General features: G+C 58.2%; 1 protein-coding gene across 1 annotated transcript; it reads left to right on the forward strand.

Annotated features, from left to right (window-relative positions):
* Positions 1–607: 607 nt before the first annotated feature.
* Positions 608–9,810, forward strand: LOC126962027 (cytochrome P450 26C1). The gene is made up of 6 exons (XM_050802793.1): positions 608–1,286; positions 1,828–2,052; positions 2,537–2,812; positions 4,163–4,318; positions 6,230–6,559; positions 8,588–9,810. Exons 1-6 carry the CDS (start codon positions 1,083–1,085, stop codon positions 8,963–8,965), a joined length of 1,569 nt encoding a protein of 522 aa, XP_050658750.1. The 5' UTR covers positions 608–1,082; the 3' UTR covers positions 8,966–9,810.

Raw genomic sequence — 9,810 nt, forward strand, 5'->3', positions numbered from 1 at the left:
ACGTCTTTATGAAGCCTAGGGCAGCAGTGGAACTGCCATCTTTGGAAGGATACCTGATGTGGTAGATCAGAGAGCCGGGAGAGGTGGTTAGCTGTCGGAGAATCTCGGCTGCGCTATCCCTCGTGGGCTTTTGCGATGCCAACGCAGGCGTCGACGACTGCAGTTTCCCTGAAATAGTCGGAGCAAAGGAGAGAAAAGCCCAGTTCTTTCACCTTGGAGTGGCGAGAGAAGGGCACCTAGAAGCTCGAAGGCGGGGACCGAAGAGAGAGCCAGCAGCCGGGGGTGGGCCAGGAGCGCTGTGGGGCGCAAGCCTGGGTCAATTCTGCGCGTTGGGTTCGCCCACTTTCCGAGCGCTGAGAAGAGCCGGGAAGCTCTGGCGCGAACCCGCAGGTCCTGCGAGGCGAGCCCCTAGCCCAGCTCGAGCGCCCCAGCGCCTGCCACTCCCTACTCAGAGCCCCTCCGTGAGTGCGCCACTGCCCACTGCCTCCAATCACCACTCTGCGTGGAGCGCTTTAAATATGCAAAGACACGTCACGTTGTGTGAACCGGGATCGGTCCGTAGGGAGGGAGCCAATATCTATATAAACATGTCCAGGGTGGGCCAAGAAGGGTTAAACGACTGGAGGAGGGAGAGGTGGGGCGGGGGTCTGCAGACCAGGTTGGTAACACTGGTGAGTTGCTCTTCTTTCGCCCTCCTTCGCTGCTTCTATGCAAAGGGTGCTGAGCCCGGGGGTGGGGGGGGGAGGTGGGAGGTGCCCCGCGGAGCGGGGAGTAAGCGTTCCCGAGGCAGCGGGCACCTTCGAGAGGGACTGGCATTTGGGCCCAGGAGCCAGGAGAAAGTTCTGAGTGCACCGGCCTCGAGGAAGTCACGTTCCCTAAGGGCGCACGGTCACTACCGTCTTTCACCGCCTGTCTGTTTTTAGAACGGAGTTCTCAGCGGAGCTTATAAATCTTGGACTTGGCTCCCAAACCCCAGGCCTTTTGCGGACGGAACAGGTGAGCACTGCGCACTGCTCGCGCTCAGGTTCTTGCGTCCCCTTCTGTCCCTGCGCTCTGAGCGGCCTGGCCCCCGCGGGCTCATCATGTTCCCTTGGGGGCTGAGCTGCCTGTCAGTGCTGGGGGCGGCAGGCACTGCTGTCCTGTGCGCGGGCCTGCTGCTCAGCCTGGCCCAGCACCTCTGGACCCTCCGCTGGATGCTGAGCCGGGATCGGGCCTCCACCCTGCCTCTGCCCAAGGGCTCCATGGGCTGGCCCTTCTTCGGCGAAACGCTGCACTGGTTAGTTCAGGTGAGCAGTCCTTCGACCCCGAGCGCTAATACGGTCCCTTCTCCCTCTGGCTCCCACTGGACTCTCCTCAGTCTCAATGCCCATGGGATTTGTAGCCAGTCCCTGCCCATCGCCCACGACCCCGGGAAGCGCGCACAACTCTCGCCTTTGCCTGGCTCCTCCGTTCCCTCGAAGGGACCTCAAGTCATTGGAATTCTCCCCAGAGCAACTCCCGGACACAATGCAGGGGGTAAACAGAAGGGGTTTTAGGAAGGAGTCTGAGGAGCACGTCCTGTAAGCATAGAAAAGGAGCCTGAGGCTTGTCTCAGCTGTGAGCCCTTGGGCGCTCACATCTTCATTCTGAGTCTGTTTCCTCATCTCACCAATAGGAACAGGAGCATGTACATTCCCATAGTGTAGTTGCCAGGCCCACTGGGGATCTTGTTTTGTAAACGCGCCAGCCAGAGACAGAGTTGTGATCAAAAGGCAGCTGGGAGGTCTGGGTCAGATCCCCGGCCCAGGCCCAGAAGTTCCAGCTCTCCACGCTCCGCCTCGCTCGCAGGGCTCGCGCTTCCACAGTTCCCGCCGAGAGCGCTATGGGACAGTGTTCAAGACGCACCTGCTGGGCAGGCCAGTGATCCGCGTGAGCGGCGCAGAGAACGTGCGCACCATCCTGCTGGGCGAGCACCGCCTGGTGCGCAGCCAGTGGCCACAGAGCGCGCACATCCTGCTGGGCTCGCACACACTGCTTGGTGCGGTCGGCGAGCCACATCGGCGGCGGCGCAAGGTGAGTGGAAACGGGAATGGGTCGTAGAAAGGTCGGATCCGCGGTCCCCAGCATCTGCCATGGGCCAAGCCGGGGCCCCGGTGTTGGATTCACTGTGAACCTGACCAAGGTCCCTGGTAACCAGCGGGTGGCCTTGGACGGGTCCGTTATCTTCAGCTTCTGTTTACAGAGTTAGGACTGCTCTAAAAGGTTCTTTCATCTCCCATCTTCCGTGGCTGTTATAGCAGAAGCGCTGGAGACTCAGACCTAGAGAGGGGCCAGGAAGACTTCTTAGAGGAGATGGCAGCGGGAGCCTGGATGGATGGGAGGGACTGTGTGCATCAGAGCAGAACTGGAGGGAAAGGCGAAAGCAAAAGCCAGCAAGTTTAGGTCTGGGCCTCTTAGAAGAGGGGGAAAGGACCGGAACTGGCCTCTTGGCTACTCCGGAATCGCCAAGCAGAGGAGGCCCGACCGCCGCCAGCGCTGATCACGCGCGCTCCCACAGGTCCTGGCGCGCGTGTTCAGCCGCGCCGCGCTGGAGCGCTACGTGCCGCGCCTGCAGGGGGCGCTGCGGCATGAGGTGCGCTCCTGGTGCGCGGCTGGCGGGCCGGTCTCAGTCTACGACGCCGCTAAAGCGCTCACCTTCCGCATGGCCGCACGCATCCTGCTGGGGTTGCGGCTGGACGAGGCACAGTGCGCCACGCTGGCCCGGACCTTCGAGCAGCTCGTGGAGAACCTCTTCTCACTGCCTCTGGACGTTCCCTTCAGTGGCCTGCGCAAGGTACGGCTGCCCGGGCTCCAGACCTTCTTCTGAGACTCCGCGGCGCGGACGGGCCTCCCAGACCCAGACGGGACGCCCACGGCGCACCCCGCGCGTCCGTCACCTCTGCTGGGGAACGGCAGCGAGGTCCGGGGGTGGGAGGCGTCGTGGCGGTGGCGTGGCGGTGGGCTCTGGGCCTGGCCTCTGTGCTGGTTCGCTGGTGTGACCTGGGGCTGGCCACACGCCCTCCGTGGGACCCCTGCCGCTACGCGCTCCAGCCTTAGCAAGCGCAAGCCGCCAGAGTTTGGGGTCCGACTCCTTCCCACAGCGGCGCCTCTGGGGCCGGCCTCCATCACTTATTCGGAAGCCCAGATGGCTGTGGAACCGAGGAGAGCGTGAGGGCTGCAGATGCGCCCTGGCCCAGCCCGGCGCCAACCCCCGACCCAAGGGGGTGGGCGTCAGCTCCACAGGCCCTGGATCCGCTAGGTTTCTGGATCAGAGAACCGCTGCTTCTCCAGACTTCAGAACAATGGGCAGGACCCGGAGAGCAGCTAGGATGCCCCAACCCGCCTTTTGGTCCCCCTGTTCTGGGACTTCCCACTGTTTGATTCCCTGGTTTTCAGTCACCTGCATAAAAATAATATGTGTAAAGGATCATGCTATATGCTGATCACCGTGGATACATTTTCTGATCTAATCCTTGCAGCCTGCAAGGTGTTATTATTCTCATTTTATTGGCCAAACTTATTTTATTGACTTCCCAAGATCACACCGTTAGTAGGGGCAGCCACAGAACTTGAACCCCATCTCCTCTGACTATGGAACTCAAGTGCTGAATTACAGTGCTTTCCCGTGGTGGGGGGGGATGCTTTTGCTGTGGCTATTCCCTGAACTCTGGAGAGGCATCCCCTCTTGCCCACGCCCTTACAGAGGCTAATGCTTACAACATCCAATAGTATCCTCTAAGTCAGAGCTTTGCTGGGTGCATCAAGGTGCCCCAGCCTGAGCCTACTGCAGAGAAAGGGCAATGGGCTGACCCTAGCCGCACTGGGCTCTGTGCCAGGCATGGACATGGACAGCTGTGTGACTCTGGGCAATTGCTTGACCTCTCTGAACCTCAGCATCCTCTCCTCAGGATGATAGTAACTCTGCTGTGGCTTAGAGGGGGCTTGTGATAATCAAGACAGAATGGTGTTTGTGGACAGTGGATATATCCCTGACCATTTACTGAGCCCAGCCATATGCCAGGCCAGGAGCTAAGCTGGGGAGGTGTTAACACAAGGATGTTGGCAGAGCCAGTGCTGAGAAGGTTTTCTCGGTAAGTGGCCAGGCCTGGCCCCCTTAGCCTTCCTGCCCCATCTTTCTTCTCAGGGCATCCGGGCAAGGGACCAGCTGCATCAGCACCTGGAGGGGGCCATTTCTGAGAAGCTTCATGAGGACAAGGCTGCAGAGCCGGGTGATGCCCTGGAGCTGATCATTCACAGTGCAAGGGAGCTGGGCCATGAGCCCTCCATGCAGGAGCTGAAGGTGGGTGCTGAGAGGCTGCTCCTTCTCCCCTCTTTTGCATCCCCAGCAGATCCCTACACCAATGCTGCATCCCCAGAGCCACATCCTGTGTAGCCCCACTTTGAGGCACAGGCAGTCCTCAAGATGAGGGGCAAGAGGAGACCTGGGTTCCAGTAATGACTCAGCCACACTCACTAGCTGTGCAGCCTTCAGCCAGCTGCCACACTGGTCAGTAGGAGACTTGAAGGCAAGAATGCTAGGCCCATCTTTGCAGGTTTCTGGCCACAAACGGCTCTCTCTCCATTCCTTCCCCCACTGCCCTTTCTGCCACTCCATGCCTTTGCCTCTGCTGTCCCCCTGCCTACAAAGCCCTCATTATTCATTTTTTCTACAAACTCTAAGGGGCTCAGGATCAAACTCCACATCCTCAAAGTTCCCTTCTTCCTTCCAAAATCACCTCTCTCCTTCTATGAGCTGCCTTGGCACCTGGCACCTCTATCTGTCTGTCTCGTTGCTGTGGATCTCCTGGAGAATTAGGACCCCTCCCCTTGTACACACATCGCACACACAGTGGAGGGGAGGTGGGAAGCTTTGGAATGGCCCCAGGACTTGCTTGAGCACTCAAAAAGGAGTGGAGAAGTTGGGGGGAGGGGAAGTTACAAATAGGGAGACCTCAATCTTCCATAAGCAACTCCCACCCATCCTTTCTTGGGCCTCAGTTTCCCACTTTCTACCAGACATCCCTGAAGGGTGGGCCTCAGCTTTAGCTTCTTTTCTGAGAATGGAACTAATAAGAACATGAGCAATGGGCTCATGAGTCCTGGGGGAGCCAGGTGGACAGGGACTGTTCAGGGCTAAGGGGAGTGGAGTAGAAAGGAGTAGACAGGACTGGGGAGGAGTGACAGCACCCTCCAGGTTCTCAGGAAGGGACTCACTAGCCAGGAATCTTCAATTCTGGGCTGGACATCAGGGGCCAGGCAGGGAGTCTCCATCCCAGTTACCCTCTTGTCTGGGGCAGGGCGGGTTAGTGAGCAACCAGGTCATTCATTCCACAAATATTATGATGTACCTATTCAGTGCTGGACTCCACACTGGGACTGGGAATACAGTGGTGAGTGAAACACAGCCCATGTCCTCCAGGTTCAGGAAGGGAAGGAACACGTTCATCCTGTGATAGCAGGAATCAGTGTATAAAACAAACGGTGGGTGCTTCCAGCAAGGAAGACACTGGGACCTGAGAGGACAGAGGCAGGGCATTGGAGCCTGGAGGATGAAGCCACCAGGCCCCTTGCGTGCCCTTCCTGGGCAGAGCAGACCAGGAAAACATTTAGTGACTCCCTGGGACCATTCCGGTAGGGAGAGGATGAAACCATGATGCCGACATTGGTACGAGGCTGGCACTGCTGCTGCAGGTGCCTTTGTTGCACTGCAACCATTGTCAGGCTGTTCCGCTGGGGTTGGCGGTGGCACCACCAGGTGGTTAAGAGCTCTGGACTCCTAAGCCCGCCTGCCGGGAGTGCTAGCTGTGGGGACCTTGAGCACTTCTCTGGAGCCTCCGTTTTCAACTCCATAAAACAAGAGCAGCAATTGTGTCTCACAGAGGGGAGGTGAGAACCGAATGAATGAATATGCTTAAAGCACTAAGAAGAGTGCACAGAGTAAGTTCCCGCGTTCTCTCTGGGAACCATCGCAAGGTGCGTGGAGAGATCCTAATTTTACCTGTTGCTATAGGTGACTTTCCCAAGTGGCGGACTTGGGATTTAATCGACTTCAAAACGGTGCACGCAGTCGCGGCGGTAATAGCACTTCCCTGCCCCCTGGCTTTGCGCAATAGTAAATTTGAGTGCTTTTTCATCTCTACGGGGCCGTCGAGTCAGCGCCCCGGGCGACTGCACCGCCGGAGACTCAGTGCCGCACGGGGCTGTCTTGCAGGAGTCGGCTGTGGAGCTCCTCTTCGCCGCCTTCTTCACCACGGCCAGTGCCAGCACCTCGCTCGTCCTGCTGCTACTGCAGCACCCGGCCGCCATCGCTAAGATTCGGGAGGAGCTGGTGGCGCAGGGGCTGGGACGCGCGTGCGGCTGCGCACCTGGGGCCGCGGGGGGCTGCGTGGGGCCCCCGCCCGACTGCGGCTGCGAGCCCGACCTCAGCCTCGCGGCGCTGGGCAGTCTGCGCTACGTCGACTGCGTGGTCAAGGAGGTGCTGCGCCTCCTGCCGCCGGTGTCTGGGGGCTACCGCACCGCGCTGCGCACCTTCGAGCTCGACGTAAGTGCGCCGCGCCGGCCCATGGCCAGCCTCCTGCCTCCTGCCTCCTGCCTCCTGCCTCCTGCCTCCTGCCTCCTACCTCCTACCTCCTGCCGCCTGCCGCGGCGCCCAGGTGGGAGGAGGGCGGAGGGACTCGGACGGCGAGGTCTCCTCTTTTGCTCTCAGAGCCTCAGCCTTCGGTCCTGTAAAATGGGCTGAGCCTTGTTTCACGTCCCCGGATCCCCGGCTGAGGGACGCAAAGTCTGGCGAGCCGGCAAGGTTAGGGATCTCGTACCCTTCAGCTTTTGGCAGCGGTCCGGAACGGTCAACTCAATGAGAGCCGAGTTTTAGAATAAAAACACTCTTTTATCCGTGCAGCACCCCCTCCCAGCCAGTGAGTGTGGATGGAGAACAAAGAGAACCCCTCAGTATGTCCTGTACTCCACCCCTTTGGCTCCCTCGCAAGAGCAAGGAATCCCTCATTGCGACCCTCCAGGGCTCTGGCTGGGGCCAGATTCCAGGGGAGGGAGGAATTAAAATACCGGGTAGACACTTCATCTCTGATCAGGCCGGTTTGGGCTGAGCAAGGTTAAGGTCTAGAACTGACTCCATCTCTGTATGACCTTGGGCAGTTCCCTCTTCACTCTGGGCCTCAGTTTACTCTCTGCAAGGAAGCTGTCTTTCCAGCTCTGATGCTCCATCCAGGTGGGGCTGGGCTGTGGGGGTATGGTGGTGGCCTCAGGCAGTCGTGCTCTGGCTGTGCCAAACTGCGGGTGTGTGCCTGAAAGGCTGTCACTGCAGTCCCCTGAGCACCATGCTTGGTGACTGGGTGGCTCCAGGCAAAGATGGGCATTCCACAGTGAACATTTGTGGCACAGTGCGTGCCAGGGTTCAGGAGGTATCAAAGGGACTGGGACTCTACCCTGGAGGAGCTCCACTGGGAGAGGAAGGGGCCAGGCCTGACAGCCTCAGCCCACTTGTGGTGTGAAGAGAGTGATCCCTAGTGCTGGACGACAGCAACACATTTTGAGAGCTGGAGTCTGAACTGGAGCAGTGAAAGTTTAGAATGGGAGAGCCCATTACAGAGAGAGCAGACTCAGACAAAGGTGGATGTTGAGAAGTGTCTTGGATGTGGGATCAGTCTTGGAACGCAAGCTTCATTCTGCAGGCGCTGGAGTGCCCTACAAGACCTTAGGGAAGCACAGAATCAGGGAGGTGAGCAGAGGACAGGAAAGGGTCTTAGCCACCCTCCAGTTCACAGATGAGAACACTGATGTCTAGAGAGGAGAGAGAGCGCCTGGGATGATTCCAAGATGTTCTGTTCCACAGTTAGAAACTTCTAAGTATTCACCCTGGAACTTGATATGAGGGCAGCAGTGTAGTCAAGGGGTTGAAAGACATATCAAAAAGCCAAATGGTTGAAAATGCTAGGGGTGGGCAGAGGGAACATGAAAGCTGCCTTTGAGCATTTTAGGGAGGGCCAATTTGATTCGCATGTGCGCCTTCTTAAAGTGTGGTACCAAATCTGAACATTATTGTCCAGCTGATGGATGGGAAGGACGGAAAGTTTTCAGTTCAATGCAAAGGAGAGCTCCACCATAGAACTGACCTCGAGGAACTGTCATGTGCATTTCTCCCACTCTAGCAACTGGTAGATGTAGCACTGGAATTTAGGTCTTCTGATCTAAGGTCAGAAGAAAAAAAGACAAAACCAAACGGGAACATAACTAATAGTTACTGTTTACTGAATACTCATATGTGCCAAGTCCTTAATTTGAATCTTCACCAACAAAGTGGGCATTTTTCCCCTCATTTTTTTTCAATGAGGAAACAGAAGCTCAGAGAGGCTGCGCATCTAGTCCAAGGTCATACATTTCACCAGTGAAGGAGTTGAGATTGGAACACAGAGCTTTCTCCTTGTTTCCGGATTAATCGCGGGTTCCTCCCGGTTTTCGGAAGCCTGATGAAAGCACCGGGGTGGAGGGTCAGTTCAGGGCACCCCGTTTCCAGGTGCCTCGTGGTCAGGCTGGTCTCCTCGCCTCTCTGCAGGGCTACCAGATCCCCAAGGGCTGGAGCGTGATGTATAGCATCCGGGACACGCACGAGACGGCTGCGGTGTACCGCAGCCCTCCCGAAGGCTTCGACCCAGAGCGCTTCGGCGCAGCGCGCGAAGATTCGCGGGGCGCCTCCAGCCGTTTCCATTACATCCCGTTCGGCGGCGGTGCGCGCAGCTGCCTCGGCCAGGAGCTGGCGCAAACCGTGCTCCAGCTGCTAGCTGTGGAGCTGGTGCGCACCGCGCGCTGGGAGCTGGCCACACCCGCCTTCCCCGCCATGCAGACGGTGCCCATCGTGCACCCAGTGGACGGGCTACGGCTCTTTTTCCACCCCCTCGCGCCTTTGGTTGCGGGGGATGGGCTATGCCTCTGACATGCTTGCGCTGTAGGACACATTTTGGCCGGTGGCTGTGGCGCGCACGCAGCGCCAACCATCTGCGGCTCCCCATTGTAGCGTAGCGCGCCCACTAGTTCACTCGTGCAACAGTCGTTCAACAAATGTTCGCCAAACGCCGATGTGTGCCGGACTCGAGGGAGGAGGAGCGCGAGCTACTGCTGCAGCGCCAGAGAAGCATCTAAGCCCATGGGAAGATGCCTTCTGCGCTCCGCGCCCAGAGGAAGGAAAAGGTCGTGGGCCAAGCAGGAATGGAGGAAATAGATAGATCCTCACGAGATGCTGCTTGGCTTCCCCATCCCGAGCCAATCCAGGGAGGGTGCATGAATGGGGGACGGCGGGGTAGGGGTGGCAGGGGAGTGGGGATATTGCAACTCCGAAACCTTGCAGAGAGACCCGACGCGCGCAGTGGGACCTGCAACCCTTGTAAGGAAGCGGGGACGCCGTGGGCGCAACCCCGGCCTGGCTTTGGGCCATAGAAAAACACGCAGAAGACGCCCAACGGAAGGCCCTCTGGCAGCTGGCCTCTGGCTTCGTGCGCCTTGGCCACTCTGCCGGTCTCGGCGGAAACTCGGAACTGTGGGCACTTCCAGGGCTTGAAAGGGCTCAAGGTCACCGGATTCTGCTGGCGACTTCTTAAAAGGAAAAATTCCTACTTTAAGAACGCATTTACTCTTTTCATGTATACAGGGGAGAATAGGCACACCAACACGTCTCCACCGCTGGATTATTTTCATGGGAGGTTGAGACATAATTAGAGAGGCTTGAGATATTTGTACCAAAAATAGGAAGGCCACGAAATAAAGTGTCTTGGGAGCGGTTGA

Source organism: Macaca thibetana, chromosome 9 (assembly GCF_024542745.1).
Source record: "Macaca thibetana thibetana isolate TM-01 chromosome 9, ASM2454274v1, whole genome shotgun sequence".
NCBI lineage: Eukaryota > Metazoa > Chordata > Mammalia > Primates > Cercopithecidae > Macaca > Macaca thibetana.

Coding starts and splice junctions, on each gene's coding strand:
- LOC126962027 (XM_050802793.1), top strand. CDS start 1,083: ATGTTCCCTTGGGGGCTGAGCTGCCTGTCAGTGCTGGGGGCGGCAGGC. Junction 1,287..1,827: donor CGCTGCACTGGTTAGTTCAG/GTGAGCAGTCCT, acceptor CCTCGCTCGCAG/GGCTCGCGCTTCCACAGTTC. Junction 6,560..8,587: donor TGCGCACCTTCGAGCTCGAC/GTAAGTGCGCCG, acceptor GCCTCTCTGCAG/GGCTACCAGATCCCCAAGGG.